The sequence below is a fragment of the Hippichthys cyanospilos genome, chromosome 12 (genome assembly GCF_059441005.1).
Source record: "Hippichthys cyanospilos isolate Australia breed blue-spotted pipefish chromosome 12, RoL_Hcya_1.0, whole genome shotgun sequence".
Taxonomy (NCBI): Eukaryota; Metazoa; Chordata; class Actinopteri; order Syngnathiformes; family Syngnathidae; genus Hippichthys; species Hippichthys cyanospilos.
Genome location: NC_142380.1, coordinates 7,232,841 through 7,253,689, shown reverse-complemented (window position 1 = coordinate 7,253,689; position 20,849 = coordinate 7,232,841). Strand labels below are relative to the sequence as shown.

Here is a 20,849-nt window from a genome sequence, read left to right as displayed (position 1 = left end):
TTTCCGGTGAACCTACACGGCGTTTCCTGCGAGTGACCGACCCCGATGTCCTCGAGTCGACGGTAGCTCCTCAAGCGTCCAAACAAGGACTTGAGTCCATTTTGGCAAGTTTTGGGTCAGTTTCAGAAGACTAAATTATGGTGTTCGAAAGGAAAATGCTCACATACGGCGATCCCGACGACGAGGTAAAAGAATCAAGTGGAATGCCCGGAAATGTGTTGATGACTCAACTTGGATTGCACTTTGGTTAAGGTTGCGTTCATTAAACGGGTTCAGCACAAACTAAATGAGACAAATGTAAAAAATTGACATTTTAAATGTGGATATTCTTTTTCTGTATTATTTGGCTTTACCCAAGCATGTAATTCCCCTTATATTGGTAATAGTTGAATTAATTCTCCCACGTGGTACGTGCATACCTTTACCTAAATTACTCCGTTATTTTGAACATTTAATATATTTACGTCTTCTTTTGTGAAGTTTACTAATATTCTCAATCTTTTTTAACATCTATTACTGACCAGGAGGAAGACGCCCCTGAAGAGGAAGAGGAGGAGGAGGAGGAAGAGGCAGACTTGGTGGTTGGTTCTAATGTTTTTTTTTTTTCCTCATGCATCTCGACGTAGGCCCAACTCAACATGTGAGAAATATTTATAGGGATACAATACAATAAAGTAGAAGTACGCTGGTAATCAAATAATGCAAATGCATTATCATTCCTTTGTAATGCTTGCTAGAATAGAATAGTACACCTTTATTGTCATTGTATAGCAGGTATACGACAAAACTCGGTGCATACTAAAAAAATATGACTGATAATAAATACAATAAAAATTCAGATTCACAGGAGCACAATTCTCATTTTTTGTGTGTTCTTGTTTTGTTAGTCAGAGCACTAACAAGAGAGATCTTGCATTTTGTGCACTCTGCTAACATTTAGAGAGATCTTGCACCTTGTGCACTCTGCTAACAGTTTCATTAAAAAAAAGAGACATAAACGGTTTGATTTTAAACTGGAACAGTCGATAACTTGAATAGTAAAAATTCAAAAGAAGTGGAAGCAAAATTTCTGTCCAAATCAGAGTTTAGTGGTACCTGGGATGAATTCCATTTAGGAGGCAAGCAGTTGTGATGGTAAAATTAAGCCTCATGAAGCGCTTATTTTTTTTACTCCTCTAGAGGGTGCTCTTGTTTTAAAGATGGAGACCAGTCCAATGGAAACTGATTTATATTTCCACTGCATCTTTAAACCAAAAATGACACAGGAAGGAGCTAAAAAGTAGCACAAGTGCTTCACGAGGCTTCATTGTCCCATCACTAGCAAGCGGCAGCATTTTGGACCATCTGAATAGAATATTTTGAATTTTAATTCGTCCCCTCCAGGACCCCTTAGAAACCATCCGCGCCAAGTGTGAGGAGACTGAACATTGCGTGCACTACAAGGAGCGTCTGGAACTGTGCGAGACACGCGTCAATTCCAAATCCAACACGACAGAGGAGTGCACAGAAGAACTTTTTGACTTCCTGCATGCACGCGACCACTGCGTGAGTGGCACACATGCAGGGAAGACACCAAAAGCATTCTATATTTCATCTAATGTCTCTTTGATCACCTTTTTCTCTGCAGGTATCCAACAAACTGTTCCACAACGTCAAATGATCTGCCCGCCCACCGCCTGCTGTTTTGTGATCAGTGTAAAATAAGAAGAGTACTTGCAAATGGTTCTATATTATTATGGCATATTGTATGGAGAGCTTGGGATGAATACACATTTTACACTATGTTCATTGCATATAATGTAGGAGGCGGTTTGTACATAGTGACAGTAAGCTCAATATTTCAATGTGGTCAGCTCAGATAGAGAAAGCATTTCTGTTAATGCAGAATTGTGCTTGTGGTTTTCCCCATCTGGACCAGTATTGGTAAATAAAAGTTGTTTTTGCCTACTGGTTCATTAGTGTCCGGAATTGTCATATATACACACACACACACACACTCTCTCACACATGCGCGCAGGTACATAAACATTGCAGAGTATAGCCGTTTTTTTAAAGGCGATATATAATATATATATATATATATATATATATATATATATATATATATATATATATATGTATATATGTATATGTATATATATATGTATATCGATAATATATCGATTTTCTTCAGTCATTCTGGACGATTATGATTTTAGTGGAAGAAATAAACCCAACAGATATTTAAGATTTTAAGAGAAAAAAATGTATATTCAGAGAAAATAATGATTATTGATAAGGTTTTATCAACATAGTTTGTGCATAACACCATTTATTTTGACATTTTTAGCGGTAAAAAAAAAAAAAGTGTCTACTTTGATAGCTTGATTATTTTAAAGGGCAAATGATACCTATAAAAAGATATTTTTCTACGTGCCAACTGAAAATGACAGCTACTGTATGCTGAAGGTTCGGGTAATGACCAATCATAGCTCACCTATTGGTCATGTGGCATTCAAAAACTGAGCTGTGATTGGTAGTGGTTTAAAAGTGTAAATTTTATGTGAAAATAACTTTGAAATCCAGTTAACTCATTCAATCCCAAAGACGTAATTTTATCTTTATATGAGTCCAAATATTAAATCCTAGGTACTTGTACTTAGTTGTATATTTTTCCCCCCAAATATGTCAGTGTTAGGCTAAGGGAGTGTCTAAAAATGGCTGGTAGAAAGAGACAAAATAATAAACTTTGGTACTGCTGAAAAAGTCTAAATAAATGGACTGTCCTTTTAAATGCCACAATGAAGACGCTAGTACCTATTGTAAACATTTCTTGTAAAACAACCATCCGCAATCCCCCATTTTAGCAAAAGATTTAGTTTACAATTTAGTTCACTTTCAAAACTTTGCTTTTTAAATGAAAATTAAATCAAAATGTGTTGCTATGCAGTGTTCAATTGACAAACATAAAATTCTATTAAGTGGTGGTCCAAATTGTCTCAAAATTAGACGTGAAATTTAGGGACCCTTTCATACTCAACTCTCAGAGTAACATCAAAATATGAGTCGACAAAAATCTTTATTTGACACAACAATCGCAATAAATAAAAATAGTAAAATTGGCAAGGTTTTAAAAACATGACTGCTGACCACATGATGGCAGTGTGACCCAAAGTTTCAATGCGATGACGCAGAATTCTCACCAGATGTTCTCTCTGTTGTTTATATCAGCGTAGTCATCGATGGCAGTCTGAGGACACACAAATAAAACAAGGGCTTTGTTTTGTTGTGTTTAACTCTGTCACTTTTTTTCATTTTTGTGTCTGAAATACATTTCCTTCAATTGAAAACAAAAAGGCAAGTCACATTGCTACAAAATTTAAATACAGTGGGCCCCCGGTTTACGAACTCCCCCTCTTACGAACTTTTACGAACCTTAATGCGTTTGGTTATTTTTTTCAGTGTTAGACTAAGCTGTACCATATAAACGTTTTAAAAAAAAATGTAGAAAGTTGAATTATATTGCTTTTTTCTTTTGTTGATGTTAAAAAGGATACATATTTAGGTATACTTAAACAATTTTTATAGATAATAAATCTTATAGTCAGCGGCGTCGAGTGGGGGGGACAAGGGGGGAAAGTTCTTTCTATCCTGGGGGTGGGGCTTGGAAAAATATAATTGAGAAGCTCTGGGGTAAAGCTAAAGCAAGGCTCAGAACGCTGAAAAAAAACAAGAAAAACCTAACTGTAATTGTTTGCCCACCTGCATCAGCATCCTCTCCTTCCTCAGCTTCTTGTAGAAGACGAGAACGTCCGGGTTCGCCCGGACCACACCTGGGTTAAAGTCCATCACCCTCAGCCCCTCCAAACTCCGAGCCCGAGACAAGGCCACGTAGGCCTGCCCGCTCTCGAAGACGCGCGCCAGGGAGATTTCCACGCAGTCCAGCGTCATCCCCTGACAGAAATGAAGGAGGACCCATTAAGTGGATTGTTAAGACAATTGCGGACAGGGCGGAAAGCGCTCTGGCCTGTCCACTCGTCTCGCTCCGATCGCCTCTCCTCACTGATCTCATTTCCTCCTCGGGGATACATGTATGCTGTAGATTAAACATTGCTGACACGGAGCTAGTGACAAATGAACTCAATTACCTTGAGGGCCCAGTCTCTCTCTCATTTTTTGTTTTTTTTTTTGGTCTCAAACCAATTGTACAACATTCTGAGGTCAGGATATTGGAACGCGCCATCATGACAGCTGAGTGATTTGTGAAGGCTTACTCGTGGGCCGGAATAATAAGAGGCAACATCTACCACCATGGTAGCTATTCTCGGACTAAAAAGAACAACTAGAGATGAGAATGAGAAAACTGGGATTGGGAAATACAGAAAAAGCGGCGCAACACATGTAGACAGACGATAATCACAAAAGTCACACAAACTCACGCAAAAACTGACATTATTTTAGACCCATGATAAAGAAAAATATACATGTTATCTCAAACATATATAACATATGTATTAAATTATCGGTGTTTGCTCAGCGCGAGGTTAACATATTGAAATTTTGGTTAGGGAGACAAAATACTATTAATTGTATGAAAAAAAAAAAGTGTCAATTAACTCATCCAATGCCAAAGATGTAATTTTACGTTTTTTTTTTTTTAATCCAGACATTTAATCCCAAAAAAGTAATGAATACTAACTTAAAATCAGTTTGAACATAAACATTTCTTTTGTATACCCTGCAACAGTGCATTTAATTTGCAATTTTAGCATATTAATAGCATGTAAAAATAATTAATCTTTTATTTATAATTATTTTGATGACTATTTTCCATGTATAACGAATTCCTTTCAAAACAAATTTTCTACTTGCCGTTGACCAAAAATGACATTATCTCTACTGAAGGCTCAGGTAAAGACCAATCATGAATGAGCAGTTGGTCATGTGATGTTCGTTAGCTGAACTGTGGTTGATTGATCTTCGGCACATATGATGTCATTTCAATCAACAGCAAAAATGAAATAATTATGAAAGCATTAATTCTATGAAAAAAATATTAGCTATCAAATTAACTCATTCAATCCCAAAGACGTAATTTGACGTTTTTAACAGTCCAGACATTCAATCCCAGGGACTTCATTATATATTTTTTCCAAGTATTTTAAAGCGTTAAGAAGTTACCTATGACAAAATATTCACTGTTTACTCCTAAAAATGGCAAAATATAATAATAATACGAGCATCATATTAAATGAAGTAATCAATCAATCACACATCCAATATTCCACCACTTTTGCAAAATCTCGATTTCACCATTTAGCTCATTTTCAATTCTTTGATGTTACAATGCCAATTTAATTGAATTAATTTGATTTATTGTCAAGCCTTATATTTCTATGATCAGAATGATTCCACACGGTCATGCATGGGAATTTGGTTCATAGCCAATCTGTGGAGGACTGAAAAAATTTGACGTCAAGGGCAAGTCATGCTTTCTCTTTCTTGACACAGTTGGAAGCTGAGACATCTTTCTTTCAGCATTACTGGGAAAGCGCGCAGGAGAAGTTAAAGGTCGACTTTACAACCGGCCCCCCCCCCGAGGGCGAAGACAACGTCTGGACTTTTATGTCCCTCTCTATTGATGAAGCGATTCAGCGACCATTATTGCGTCCCCACTGGTTTTTGCTTGCATGAAAATTTGAACTTGTTTGCCCTGACGTTCGGATTAAATTTATGCTCCTGCTGCGTGAGTTACCTTGAAATGAAGTCATCACGCTTTACGTTAGCAAGGACAACAAGAGAATAGAAATTGTTTGTTTTGTTTGTTTTTTTTCGAGGAGGGAGTTAATCCAATTTTTGAAAGAAAGAAAAGTGCACCGTCATCTAATCCATTAAAGCTACATGAGGTCATTCCTGCATCATTTTTTTGGCGTAATCTTATTAGGACACCTGGCTCTTGTGGATGGAAATGGCCCAGGCCAGTTTGAGCGGCAACTGCTGTCGGCCGAGGTGGGCCCCGCCCCCGGACTTGAACGCCCAGCGTTCAGGCTTCAGCACCTCGGTCGCGCCGCACAGGAAGCGCACGCGTGGGAGTCCTGAAAGAAAAATCAGCTCTCTTTTAAATGAGCACTTACAAGCTCCGAATGGATGGAGCCATTTAAATCGTTCTTTTACTTGACAGCAAATATAAAGTGTGATAGACTACGACTAAGAAGTCATTCGATTACGGCTCTTTCCTCATTTATATCAGATATTATCTGTCATCTTGAAGTTTCAGTGAGCCTTTAACATTTTCCAGAAAAAAAAGGACTTTGAAACAACTCACTTTTTAATTTTTTTTTTGAAAGGAAACTATAAATGACTTCACTTTCCGGTAGAAACTATTATTATTAATGCTTGAGGGGGGAGGCCACGCCCCCCAATTTCTTCCCCTAAAATACGTCCTATGCACCTGCAATAATCAAAACACAATATTATGATTAACATGGTGCATGCAGAGTATGGATGACTCAGCAAAATCTCCTCGGTCATCCATTTTGCCACTTGCTGTCCACTAAAAATGACATCACAGTCGGGTCATGGGTAGAGAGGTTGGTAGAGCCACCAAAAATTGCCCCATTCATTGTTCCATGAATCAAAGCAACTTGTCCAGGTCCTGAAGCGTCAAAGCATCCCCAGACCAGACCACTGCCATCTTTAGATCATGGACATGATTAGAATAAGGGAAAAAAAAAATAATTGATTGATCCTTACTTGAGCCCTGAAAAACTGTAATATCATTTTCGAGATGGCCGCCTCCTAAGATGGACTAAAACGTTTGGAATTTGCTGCTTTGTATTCCACAAACAAAAATTAAAACACAGTGTTTAGACTTGTAGTGCAAAAAAGAATAAAAATAACTGCTGGCTTGGCATCATTCCTCACTTTAGTGGTTCTCAACCTCTTTCCAATGATGTACTATAGGAAATATTTTTCAGATAAGGATCCTGTAATAAGCATGAAACACTTTTGCATGAAAAAAAAAAAAGTTTGGACGAAAAGTAGTTCTGAGTCACCTGCTGATAAATTGTGTTACCATGCATTTACGTGTAAAGCTTCAAATGTTTTGCACACCTTTGCAATAAGTTGCTTCATGTTCCATTTCATTTGCTCTCAACTTGAAAATAAACGGTACAGTTCATGTCACATGTTTAAAAACATTTACTGAGATTAGATACCTGCAGCGACACTGTTAAAATCTCACGTAACCCCTTGAAGTAACTTCACGTACCTCCCCCAGGGGTACTCGTGCCCCCATTTGAGAACCACAGCTTTTTAGTACAACCCCTAAAAACTTACTAGGCCCTAGGGGATAAAGTTTTCCCAAATACATTTAGAGAATTACCTCTGAACGTTCTAGGCTATGCTTGCAATAATAAAATAAGTCTGCGCTAACCGTGTTTTCCCGGCTCAAACGCCACCACGACCCCTCGGGCTCCGTTCACCAGGCCTCGAGTGATGTCCAGGTTCTTCGTCAGCATGACCTAGGAGAGGAGGATGAAGGTAACAATGACAACGTTACAAAACAAACAGGGCTGAACACTACTGCCCCGCTGTCAGGTACGGTACGGCAATTTTCTGGTGCTAGTGCTGGCAGCTACATACGTATGTGGTACGTATGGTGCATTCAAATGCAATTGGACATTTAAAACCAAGAGAAACTCGGCTTCCATCTTGTAGTAGTATTGTATTGTAGTAGTTGCTATAGTAATGAATAAAAAGAAGAACTAAACAAAATCTAATCATTACCAACAACAAAACTGGAGCGCTTTGAAATAAGTTAATTTTAAATAGGCGTTAAAACGCTTAAGAAAACTATGAAGAGTCATACTATGCAGTTTTATTTCATTTTCACCAGTCACTCGAGTTTTAATGAGATTCTAATATTGCCTGCAATGTGCTTATATGCCCCTGGTGGGTAAACGCTGCATTAGAGCGCCTCATCGCACTATGAGAGCTGCCCTTTCAGCACTCAATAAATTAATGTAGAACCAATGTAAAATAATTGATGTCTTTTGCCAGCAGCTACTTGTTGCGGAAAGTTCTAGTGAAAATAAAATATTTTGCAAATATCCTATCTCAAATAAAGGTCAATCTTTACATTGTGAAACATGTAATTTGAGATGACTATATAGGAGCAAAGATCATGCTGTACCTTCCCAAAAAAGCGTCAGACCAAATCGGTAGCACCAGCGACGCCATTGCAAAAATGATTGTGGAAGCCCGCATATGTTTGTGACTGTTTGAATTTCCATCAAGTCCAACTAATACAAACCTGAGCTCCGACTTTAAGATGAAGAAGTCTGCTGACGGGGCTAAGGGCGTCGATAGTCTTCACCAAGGTCGGATCGCTGTCTATAGCCTCAAACACTCGTGTTGACCCTGATGAACAAGAAAGCGTTTAAATGTACATCCAAAATTTCCAAGACAGTCAAACTAAGATCACCTAGAACAGAGGTGTCTAACGCATGGCCCGTGGGCCAGACGTGCCACGCGTGGAGGTTTAATCCTGCCAGCAAGATGATCTTGTGAAGAATTAAAAAAATGAACAGGATCCAACCCATTAATCCGCTGTCTATAATCAATAGCCGAAAATTCTTACTTTTACAAGCGATCCCCTAATGAGCGCTGCAACGTACAAGCAGAAGTGGCCAGTTGCCACACCTGTGCAAAATAGATTGCTTTTTATGCAATGTAGGTCCTTACGTGGGTGCCATCTAGTGTCCAAAATCAAGCACTACAGCGCTATCGTATTCATTTGCACTTCACTGTACTCCTTGAAAAGAAATTGTTCAACCACATATTTTGACTGGGGCATTTTCCTTCCTCTGGATATGTGTGCTTCATTGCATTATTTATTTGTTTGTTAATTTATAGCTCATCTTACTATGTATTTTATGAAAAAATGGTAAAATGATCAGAGATTTCCATTCATTTCATGAAATTCAAGGAAAATTATAATTATAATATATATATATATATATATATATATATATATATATATATATATATATATATATATATATATATATATATATATATATATATATATTGGACCAAAAAGTAATTTATTTTACTTTATTTGTTCATATGTTTTTATATGAATATTTTTCAACAATATATTTACTGTTGACTGCTGCTACTTGCGGAAAATTGGTTAGCGCACATAGCAAAAATCCAAATTAATTAGCACAAATTGTTTTTAAGGTATATACTATGATTTTTAAGATGCTCTACTTGAGATTAGCGTTTTAAGTTCATTCTGAAAGTTCCAAGCCCAACCGTTAACTTTTCCAAATTTTAAAGACCACGGATGGAAGTGACGTCGGCAAAACAACAGGATTCATGACACAAGGCAACTAGTTTGTGCCAATTTTCAGCGGGATAGCAGCAGAAAAGCCGCCAAAGATGTGAGTAAGTGAGAGTAAAGGTGTGATACCTGGCAGCTGCTGTAGCTTGTTGTCATTGGTGAGCTCCACATCATCCTTATGTGTGCACAGCCTGGTTGCTACGATACCGTCCCTGTCGATCTGATGGTCGGCGCTTTCAATCAATTTATTGGTCACCTCCTCCGTCACCCTGCGCCGGGTTAAGCACGTCGTTTGGCCGGCCACTTTGTTTTAGTTGGGAGGCCAGGCGATTAGAAAATTACCTTCCCACTCTTATTGCCTGGAGGAGGGAGATGAATGTCTGATCCGTTTGCCGGCGCACCTCCGTTAGCTCCAAGTTGACCTGGATGACTTTATGCCAACATCTGGCCTAAGGAATAAAAGAGGGAACGTTATACATGAGCTCCTGTAAAAAAAATTAAAAAAATCAGGATGACCCTACACTGGACGGATTCTCTTTGTTCAGCTCCTCTTACTTTTAACTGATCATATGATTCAAAAAACAGAATCAAACTAACACAATTTCATGTTTTAGAAACACTCCACTTCAAAATGCTACAAACGCAGCAATTGTGGCTAATGCTATTTTGCATGCACTGCTAATTAGCAGTAGCGCATTCTCTGAGCCCGTTGTGCATCAATTTTAGAATTGTGTGTGATTATGAACAACCATGTTTAAGAATTACGGTCGTGCAATGGTAGTGAGCAACCCTCCTTTGGTAAGAGACCGTATGCATTTTGCCTTGTAGATAATGTGTTTAAAATGTGTGTTAACGGTGTTCGACGTGATATTAGCATGCAGAAAGGGCAGTTTAATTCCGCCAGACAGTTCAAAACGAAAAAAACCTGTGCTGATGGACTATGGGTCATTTTAGTTTTCCCCAAACCATTTCTCTGCCCATTTCCATTAAAAATAAATAAATAAAAGTATGTTTTTTGCTAATGTCTTTTCTACATCAACAGTGCTCAAAATGTTCAAACTTAAACCCTCAAACCATTCATTAAATGACATTATTTGTATGCGCTTTGAGCACCGGTACATTTTTTGCTTGTTAACTTTGAAATATTTCTTCTAGATGCGTCAACAAAATCAAGCCATTTGCATTGGCGTCACTGTACCTGGAAACAAAACTTGGCCTTTTCCTTCCCCTTGGAAACAGGAGGCAACTGAAGGAAATCCCCGCATATGATCAGCTGGATACCCCCAAAAGGTTGAGTGGACCTCCTCACTGACCTGCGAATGAAGAGGGAATATTTGTTGGACATAAAAAAGGAAAAGAAAAATCATCGATTGAGTTTATTGAACATAAACACAGATTGTGTGTTAAGATGATGCGCCAACATTCCGTGTTGCTGTTAATTTAGATTTATGGATCTTACCTGGCCACAGCCTCCAGTTTGTCAAAGAAAGCGGCGTCCACCATGGAGATCTCATCAATGATGAGGTGTCTGCAGCTGCTCCAGTGCTGGAGCACCCCGGGCCTCTGGGCCAGCTCGATACACTGTTCCAGAGGGGCGGAGCCTGATCCAATACCTAGATGCACGCCACAAGTGCAGTAAATGCTTGATCAGGAAGTTGAAGCTCAGCTTGATGACTGACCTGCAAAGTTATGCAGCGTTGTTCCTCCGATGTGACATGCGGCCACCCCGGTGCTGGCGGTGGCAAACGTGCTCTTTGGAGGAAGTGAGCCAATTATTCTCTTCAGCAGGAAGGACTTTCCCGTACCTAAAAGTATACTCCGCAATTAACTCTTTCAATCCGAAAAGGCGACCCCTAAAGTGCCAGTTGCTTTTGAGCCTTTTTAAGGTCAAGAAAATATTGTGTGCTGTGTCTATGGAAACATAAGTGGTATCATATGAAGGCTTTGGACTCCTTTCTTTACCGAGAAAAAGAAAGTAAGATTCTACCGAATTCTCTTCTTTAGTAATAACTGTTTGAAAATAGATCGTTTGAGTGACAGTAAGCCATGATAGACTAAGGGAGAAATGAAAAGATTTTTTTTCTGCACAACAGTGACTTTGACAATCATATTTTTCTGTTTTAGTGGCATATGAACCATGTCTACAGTTCTTTCCTTTGATCAAACATGAACATTTACAGTGAAAATGTGTTTTAAACTAACAGTTTGCATATATGTTTGTATATAACTACACTATTACAGTGCTTGATTGGCTTAATATTAAGAGGCCACGAAAAAAAAAAAAACATGGAGATGTAGTCTTGTCATTGGCACACAATCTAAGTATTTTACATGACGGAAATTCTCATCCGTGGCACTGAAAGAGTTAACCCTTGTGCAGATTTTAGTCAAAACTTTTGCTCTTTACATTAAAGGGAAAGCATTGAAAGAAAACACTAGGGAGCTGAAATTTCAACCAGTTTGACATGGCACAGCCACTTATTATCACACTACCATAAATGTGCAATCCCTTGGTTAAAGCACTGAGAGAATGATGTGGAAGAAAATGACCCAAAATGGTCAAAATACTGCACAAAGTGACGATATAATGCACTAAACACTGGCACAGAATATAAATGTGTTTGAAAAAAAATGGAAGGACACGGGAAGCTTCATTCATACCCGCACTGCCCGTGAAGAAGACGTTCTTTCCACTCAGTACGGCACGGAGGACGGCAGCCTGTCCTTTGTTCAGCTTACGATTTGGCAGGGACAGGACAGCTTTCTTGCAGGGATTGGTTTTTACCTAGAATTATAATAATAATTTTAAAAAAAAAACTCACGTTGAAACAGCCTGGTCAATTAAAAAAACATGACTGCATAATTTTACAAAAAATATAGTGCGTTATTGTTTAGAAATTAAAATAGATTTTTAATGGGAATTTTATCTTGACATATAAGTAAGGACGTCTTCTATGGTAATACAAAAAAAAATAAGCAAAACCCAGAGGAGGAAAAACAGAATCAAACTGGTTTTGAATGCCTTCTAAATCTCACACCGCTTTGATAACAATCCCGTCAAATTTGAATCAAACAAATCCTGTGCCGTCAAATTAGAACCAAATAAATCCTGTGCAAAATGTTCATTGAAGTATAAGACTAAAAACAAAAACAATTGAGTTGGACTAATACTTTTAGCAATATCATAAAATACTCTTTTGTTTGTGGCAGGGTATCCACAAAATTCCCCACAATCTGCAATCCGCTTGGTAGGAATTGATTTTTTTTATTTGTTTATTTTAATTTAACTTTGTATTCATTTGTTTCTTAAAAAAAAACATAAAATCAATTTGTTTTGTCTCATGTGGTTTACAGGGAAAAAAATGAAGGAAAATTAGCAAAATAAACATGCAATAAATAGAGAAAAATTGCAAGAAGAAGAGCATGCTAAACATGCAATAAAAAAAGTTTTGGTCATACTGTATATGAAAATCCGCAAAAGAGTTGCAGGGTTTTGAAGTCCATATCACCTAGTCCTATTGGTGATGTGTTACGTAATTAATTCTGCAGTCGATTATCATTTTTACAAAGAATATTTTTTGTAGACAGTCGAATCTGGCCTGAAGGCTGTATCGGAAAACAGTGAAGTAGTTCTACTCACAGGGCTGAAGTTACAGTCACTCCTGGGCCTTTTGACCTGCTGCCCAGCGCCGGCGGTCCGATTAGTGCGGTCCGAAAGACCTCGAGGTGGCAAGCGACCTCGAAGTTCCTCGACCTTCTGGATGTCTTTTTGCTGGATCGGGCTGATGGCATCGAAGCTGCGGGGCAGGCCGGCTTTGAGCTTCTCTCGCCCGCTCAGCGTTTTGTCGCCCAGCCCGGCCCGGTGTTTGATGCTAAGAGTCCTCAGGAAGAGGTCCAGCTGCTCAGGGGGGCAGTTGGAGATGAGCACCTGGATGTTTGCCGGGAGCACTTTGACCGTGCACTTGCCCTCGCGGGCGAACTTGGTGAATAATTTGAAGTCCTTCAGTGGGTAATTTTGCGGCATTTTGCCGTCGTGGACGCGAAGGACGAGCTCCCGGAACTCGTTGCGACCCAGAAGAACCGAGGCTTTGCGGATGACCTGCCTCCGGGTGGCTTGCCCCGAGGCGTTCAGGTGCTCCGTCGTTACGCAACACTGCAGCTGAGCCTCGCTCTCCTCCTCGCCAGACATTCCAGCAACTTTCTGAAAAAAAAAAAGAAAAAAAAAAGTTATGAAAATCTCCATTTGAAGCTATAAGGGGTGGGCAAGTACAGATACCGATTATTTCAAGCCTGGAAGCTGATACTAGTATCTTCAAAGTATTTGTCAAAAGGTGCAGTTTTATGAGCACTCACAGAAAATTACAAATTCAAAGAATCTAAAATTACTGAAATTTTAAAGAAAACGCAACATTAGAAGAGATATCTATTTCTTAAAAAATGATCTGTTGTTGTTTGGGGGGTAATTTTGCTTATCAAAAGGTAGTTGGCTACTTGGCATCGGTGACTACCGGTACTCATACGCGTACTGGTATTTAAATAGAATGTTGTGGACTATATTAGGATATCAATTTCTTTAAAATTATCAGTTGTTGTTTGGGGAACTTTGCCCATTCATTTGTCCCATGCATTAATTAAAACGGCAAACGCTTTAAACGATAAAAAATATATATGAGTTTAATTGTACTATTTGCCCACGTGGATTTGCAAAATTGGGTGCGATTGTTGTTTTCATCCGCTGAAATTGTATCACGCTGAAATAAGAATGCAATCTGACATACTCATTCAGAAAGTACAAATGACGTGACGAGCTACCGCGCATCATCCAATTACGTCAAACAAAACATAACGATGTTCAAATCACTGAAATACGCAATCGATTCTTTGTTAATAAAAAGTTTTTACCTGCCGTTTGCACCAATCTTCCAAGTCTTTTCCGGTTCTCGCGAAACGCCGATTTCAAATTGTCGCGTGCGAGTTTCAAACCAATCAGATGAGAGACTTTAAGCCAATCAGCGCGAGGCGATTTAAATAGATAGCCAATGAAAATGCGAGAGGAGGGTCCCTTGTGACTTTGCTGACCAATTGTTTGATGGGATGTTTGAAACGTCACGAGAAGTTTGTATTTACGGAAGTCGGATCAAAACGTTTTGTTTTCTTTTATCTTAGAAAAATTAAAAAAAAAATATTTCAATCAACACGTACAGTATACAGTATTATAAAAAGATGGGGCATACTCGGTCAATGTAGGTACAACAAACTTAAGTTTAACTTATGCCATAGCTGTAAAATAAACACGATATTTGGGTTTTATTATTGAGTAGACGCTGAAGCGCATCCAAACGCAAACCATTCCAACATCATAAACTCTTACGCAAAACCTTGATAACTAACTTCAATCATTTTTCATTTCGTTTCTTCAATTCAATTACCCTTAATATTGATTAGCAATTTTTTGTGAGCTTTCAACATAATTAGCAGACTATTTTGAACTGTAGAAATAATTGATTTGTTGGAACTAATTATTCGTATTGCTCTTTTTGCAAATATAAATTGACTTGAGTACATATTTTGCATGCATTTACACATATGTCAGTGCAGTAAATTTAAAATGCAACAATCACAGCGTTGTATAACACTTTAATATCCACCCACTCATTTACTTTGCGTAATAGCACAAGTGTTTTGGATATTTTGCCCTTTAAATACAAATATTTAAACATTTCCTAATAACTGGAGACATTTTAGATATTACTATTCTGTTCTACATTTTATTGAAACATTCGGAATGTGTTCTGCGTCAATCGAGTTATTCCAATGCTACTTTTAATTTAACCATCAGCTGGTGAGTCCAACATGAAGGTTGCGTTTGTACGATCAGTACAGCTTGTGCATTTATAGTAAACACAAAACAATATGCACAGTCTGTTACCCAATAGAGCATGTGACATTTCTACCTCTGAATCACAAGTTTTAGTACTCCGTGTTCCATATAAACACACACTAAAAATCCCCTCGAAGCATTTTTTGATGGCAATGGAAAAATACGCCTAACTTTGTTTAGTAGCAAGACTGCTTACGCGTAGAAAGCTTGGACTTTCCTTTCTTTTTTATTACTTTGAGCGCACAACATCAATTAGAGTCGGCAGTAACACATTTTCATTATTGCTGAGCGTGTAGGATGGTCTTTAATATTCCAACGGCATAGAAGGAAGCATATTTGCAAATTTCTCATTCCAACCACTCTAATCATTAGCGTGATGTATATGTTGGCGTCAGAGTGAATAATGCTATAAGTAAGATTCAACATAATGCAAATATGACTCATACTGTAAGCCATTGTTGACCTTGAACGTCTGAGAGTATAGAAGCACTACCTCTATATTTCCTATTTAAATTTGGACATCTGCATCAACATATTCCCAGACTATTTTCTTCATTCTGTTAGTTTTTTTTCCTAGCTACACTGTGCCTTCCAGTCAGTATAGTATGTGGATCTTAGATTTATTTGTCTATCATATTTCAAGCCACAATGTGTTGCCATGACAATGTAATATGCCCAGGGCCATCAGAATCAATAGTGCTGGCTAATGTCACTTAAAATATATGAGCAATGGACAGTTTCTTTACTGCAGTGGCTCTCAACCTTTTTTATTTATTTTTCCCATGAAATTATTTTTGGGCCGAGCACCCCTAACAGCGCCCAACACAGTGCTGTGTGCGTCCATATAAAACATCAAAATAAAAGGCAAACAATGTTTTGCAAAGGAGTTAATTGGTAATATATTGATTCATGTTCCACTTAGTTTGCTCTCAATGTAAAAAGGAAGTGTACCTGTTGGATGATTAAAAACTAACCCTGAATCACATTTTTTTTAAGAGTCCAGATATCCAGTTACTTTAAAACCTTACCAAACCTATTTGATTGTTTCGGTACTTTTGTACATAAAATATTGTTACTTAGTACTTCAATATCTCAATAGTTGATTACTTAAGTACTAAATTACCCAAAGTAATAATTTACTTGCTACCAATGATTTTAGACCCTCCTTTGGTGAAATACTAGGATAATCTATTGAGAACATAACTGTCTGAGACTGAATGTCTGCACTCATAAAAAAAATGTAAAAACACATTTTGGGATTTATTGACTTAATGTATGTTTTTATGTTTAAGTCTTTTCATTAAATGAATATTGATTCTGAACTGCGTCAAGTGATTAACATGGCACAGTTGCTTGCTGTTATATTGAGCTATTGTATCAAAAATCCACGACGTTACAGAGAATACAACCACGTTTCCTGAGGACATAAAAAAAGTCAGTCTCCAAGCGAAAGTTATTTCCTGTATAGCGGAGAAGACACTTCTCAAATGCAATTGATCCTTCATATAAACCCATGCTGCCCTCAAGCCAAAAACGTCCATTTCCTCGGTTTGCTTAGTGGAAAGAGGTGACGGACTGCAGTTGGCTGAGCATGACTCACATAAGACACATATTGTATACACACACTAAGCATCTGCGTCATATAGGGCTGAAACGAGTCTTCAAGTAATCTGTGTACAGTACCTCGGTTCCAAAAAACGCTCGAGGCATTTTTTTTTCTGCCCTGGATACCTGCTCTTATTATTAGTTTACACGTTAGGAAAAGTCAAGACAATTGCAGCAACAACACTTGTTAATATTCCGAATGACAGCAAAACAGAAGGCTAACTTCAAACCTTACTTTACTAAATATTATTCCAAATTTTTTGCGCTATAAGGTTCACCGGATTATAAGGCACCTTCACTGAATGGCATGTTCAACTGTTTCCATGTATAAGGCGCACTGCATTACAAGGCGCATAGAATAGTAGCTACAGTAGTGGCTGAGGTTGCATTATGCATCCACTAGATGGAGCTGCGCTGAAGGGAATGTCAACAAAACAATCAGATGAGTCAGTCAAACTATATTAATAGAATATAAACGTTCTCACAACTCCATTCATTCCCTAAATTGATAAACAGACGTTTTGTTTTAGTACTATCTCAAGCATGGGGGAAAAATACCTCTCAATTACATTAAAAGACTGTTTCGGTCAATGCCAAGATGAATCAAGAGTTTAAAAGAATATAATTAGGATTCAAATAAATACTAAACATATTTTTTAATCAATATTTTTGCAACCAAAACCCTTCAAATATATTGTTTTATTGATGTAAAAAGAGTTTCTGGATTTATTTTGTAAAATCTGGCTTTTTAATTTGTTTTTAACTTATTTATTTATTTTTTAAAAAGCCGGCTTGACCCCATATACAGTAAAATCCTTCAAAACTGGAGCATATATAGCATATAAAACTTTCATACAGGGTGTTATAAAAATTTGAATGCATAAAATACATTCATAACTGAGGTAAAAATGGAAGAATTTACATGGCAATGAAGTTATTTTAATTTTTCATCCCCCAACAATGAAAACTCGCAGTTTATACGCTGTATGAAGCAAACCGGATTATAAGGTGCACGTTCATCTTTTCAGAAAATTGAAAGCAGTGCTCCATATAGGCTGGCACAATAGATGGAAATGACTCCACACGTTGATGCTACACAGTTGCCGTTCCTACTGATCACTTTGCAAATTGCCGTTGCATGATTGTAGTCTCACACGAGGATTCGCATATTCATTCATTCATTCATTGGTGCTCCACCTCATTTGTGTCATTTTGTGCGCACAAGTCCATCTTGTCTTTTCAGCTTTCTAAATTGGGCTCGTCCCAAACAGCACCCAGAAGATGTTACAATGTCGGCAGAAATATCGGCTCGTAACTTCCAGAACATAATGAAAGGTTGCATGAGTCACCTTTAGCTGGCTCATTTACAGAAAAGGAAGCCTCAAACTCGCGGCAACTTTTGACAAATACATTGAATTGGAGAAAAATGACTTTGGTAGACCCTCAACCCAAACGCCATCCCATTACTGCATTACTGTACATATTTGTTAGTTGGAGGTTGAAGAAGCTTTGGAACACACCTGAGAACCCTGTGAACACACAATGGCAGTGAGTCAGCCTGTTATTAATGCTTTGTTGTGCGTGGGAGGATGGAAAAGCCTTGAGACACCGGTGAAAAGACAAGCCACTTTAACCACACTATGGTCCATCACTGAGACAAGAGGATGATAGCAAAGTAGGGAAGAATCTAAATGCCATTTTCGCATTTTCAAAAGTGGCGACGTGTCATGTTCATATGCTTTAACCTTCTAAAGATGTGCTTGATTATGGAGTCAGCTCAATGAACACGGCTCAAATGTCATATTTGCTCAATTTTACTGAGGTACTCCAAGGAGAAAATTTCCTGAAAAAGTCACTCTTTTTGTCATGTTATTAAAAAAAATGTTTGCACAAACTAGTGGAAGTATGATTTGTGGGGGAATCAGCCCTGTCTGGCCACCATTTTGTGAATTTGACTTGCAAAAAAACACAGCGCCCGAGGAAAAACAACCAGTTGTTTAGTAGAGTGAGGCTAACATTTGAATCTTGCTAGCAACACTATATATATATATATATATATATATATATATATATATATATATATATATATATATATATATATATATATATATATATATATATATATATATATATATATAATATAAATATTTGTCTAGAGTCTGTCAAGAAAAACAGAAGAAATTCACATACCGAATACCCACTATGAGAATAGATGGAGGTAGGATCGATTGATTCATCAGTGGGCGGCTCGGTGATGCAGTAGTTAGCACGTCGGCCTCACAGTTCGGGGACCCAAGTTCAAATGCACCTCGCTCTGGCCTTGATGTGTGGAGTTTGCATGCTCTCCTTGTGGTTTCTCTCCGGGCTTCCTCCCACACTCCAAATGCATGCATGGCAGGTGTATTGGACATATTAAATTGTCCTTAAATGTGATTGGGTACATGAATGGTTGTTGGTTTATGTGTGCCCTGCAATTGGCTGGCAACCAGTTCAGGGTGTCTTCCGCCAAACCCGAGTCAGCTGGGATAGGCACCAGCAAGCCTGCCACCCTTGTCAGCATACGCGGCCCAACAAAATGGATGGATGGATGATTCAACAGTAATTCAAGTGTTTATCATTTTTAAATTCACTTCCAAGAGACAACGAAGGTAAAAACATCCAAAATGAATCAAATGTGTGACTCGGCGGTTCAATTACTCAGTAGACACGCAGCATATAAATGAACGCTTTCGTTTCGCTTCCCTTTGTTGTCTTCCTAAACATGAGCTGGCACACAAAAGTCAGGCAGCACTGTGACATTTTCACGTAAAATGCTCCATCAGCTGGAATAACAAGCCAATATATATTTAATTAGCCACAAAAAAAACAATCACAGACAAGGCAGCATGTTTTTTTGCCTGTTTCAATTGACGTCAGGTAATTAGTTGCGCCGTGGCAGCTCACGGCTCTGCAGACTTGCAAAAAATATTCCTAACGATGCAGTCCAATTAGGAAGTAACTAATGCCCTCACAAGCTTTCTATGACAATAAAAGAGAGTTGCGTAATTATGTGTCTGATTTATTAAACTTTGCAACAACTACGTTTGCGCAGAAGTAATTATAACACATTTTTGCAATAGGTTGCCTCATGTTTCAATTAATTTGCTCTTAAATAGAAAAGAAAAATCTACTGTTCCTGTAACTGCATTACAAAGCATTAAACTAGATATGTGGATACCTTCTAGAGATTATAAAATGTCACGTACCACCTAAAGAGCCTTCATGTACCCCCAGGGGCATGCGCACCCCCATTGGAGAATCACATACATCTTAATACGGTATTTTTTAATGGTGTGTCTTGGCTGGTCTAGCAATATTACAGAACGCTAAAATTGGTTTTAATTTTAAGATACATCAGCGATGGACAGCAATCATGGCCGAAAAATCTAAACCAAGACGTTTAGCAAAAATGCTAACACAAAATGCTGTATCCTGACTGGTCCAAGGTTATTACAAAATGTTCGGAATAAGCGAGATGTTTTGAGTTCCATATCAGAACCATGTAAATATGAATTGTTACCTTTGATTTAAAAAAAGGGTAAATAACTAGAGGGGAGGTGGGTGAAAATTTCGAAATTCAGAAGAGTGAATTTTTTTTATCAAGAAAAGTGTAAGCACCCCTGGAACAAACTTTTGAAATAAGTCCAAGATCGAATGGATTTTTCTCATAAAAGCAAAAACAGATCATATTACGACGCGAGGTTCGTGCAGGTCAGCCGAATGCCATAACACATCCACCATAGCGAATACAATTTCTCTTCTGAGCCAGTTGATTGGATTAGACGCATCAGCGTGGGCGACGCTGTAAAACTCTGACGTGGACGCGTAGCCCACTTAGCACAGCGACGTCATCATCTTCATCTTCTTCTCCCGCAGCCCGCCGAGCTCGTTACCCCGACATCCTCATTTACTCGCTTCCTTCCTCTCACATCTCATTTTTTTCCCTCTCTTTTCATCTTCTGCAAGCTTCTGTTTTTTAGCTAATTTCTCCAATTT

The 20,849-nt window shown here is 38.1% G+C and overlaps 2 protein-coding genes across 3 annotated transcripts in view; one reads left to right on the top strand and one right to left on the bottom strand.

Annotated features, from left to right (window-relative positions):
• Window positions 1-14: 14 nt before the first annotated feature.
• Window positions 15-1,955, top strand: LOC148414651 (cytochrome b-c1 complex subunit 6, mitochondrial-like). The gene is made up of 4 exons (XM_088429619.1): window positions 15-185; window positions 525-581; window positions 1,384-1,545; window positions 1,628-1,955. Exons 1-4 carry the CDS (start codon window positions 138-140, stop codon window positions 1,658-1,660), a joined length of 300 nt encoding a protein of 99 aa, XP_088285745.1. The 5' UTR covers window positions 15-137; the 3' UTR covers window positions 1,661-1,955.
• Window positions 1,956-3,086: 1,131 nt separating this feature from the next.
• The window catches only part of pif1 (PIF1 5'-to-3' DNA helicase homolog (S. cerevisiae)), a 28,283-nt gene continuing 10,520 nt past the window's right edge, over window positions 3,087-20,849 (bottom strand). Inside the window, exons 1-13 of one of the 2 annotated variants that reach the window (XM_088429896.1) lie at window positions 14,231-14,248; window positions 12,969-13,529; window positions 11,990-12,113; window positions 11,008-11,133; window positions 10,788-10,941; window positions 10,527-10,641; window positions 9,671-9,777; window positions 9,458-9,597; window positions 8,294-8,400; window positions 7,415-7,502; window positions 5,929-6,074; window positions 3,742-3,933; window positions 3,087-3,229 (exon numbers count right to left, since the gene is read on the bottom strand). In XM_088429896.1, the coding sequence (XP_088286022.1) occupies window positions 3,179-3,229; window positions 3,742-3,933; window positions 5,929-6,074; window positions 7,415-7,502; window positions 8,294-8,400; window positions 9,458-9,597; window positions 9,671-9,777; window positions 10,527-10,641; window positions 10,788-10,941; window positions 11,008-11,133; window positions 11,990-12,113; window positions 12,969-13,517 (1,899 nt within the window). In that variant the 5' untranslated portion in view covers window positions 13,518-13,529; window positions 14,231-14,248 and the 3' untranslated portion in view covers window positions 3,087-3,178. Of the gene's footprint in view, window positions 3,230-3,741; window positions 3,934-5,928; window positions 6,075-7,414; window positions 7,503-8,293; window positions 8,401-9,457; window positions 9,598-9,670; window positions 9,778-10,526; window positions 10,642-10,787; window positions 10,942-11,007; window positions 11,134-11,989; window positions 12,114-12,968; window positions 13,530-14,230; window positions 14,249-20,849 lie in introns of those variants that run through there. The other variant, XM_088429895.1, reaches the window with a different exon arrangement.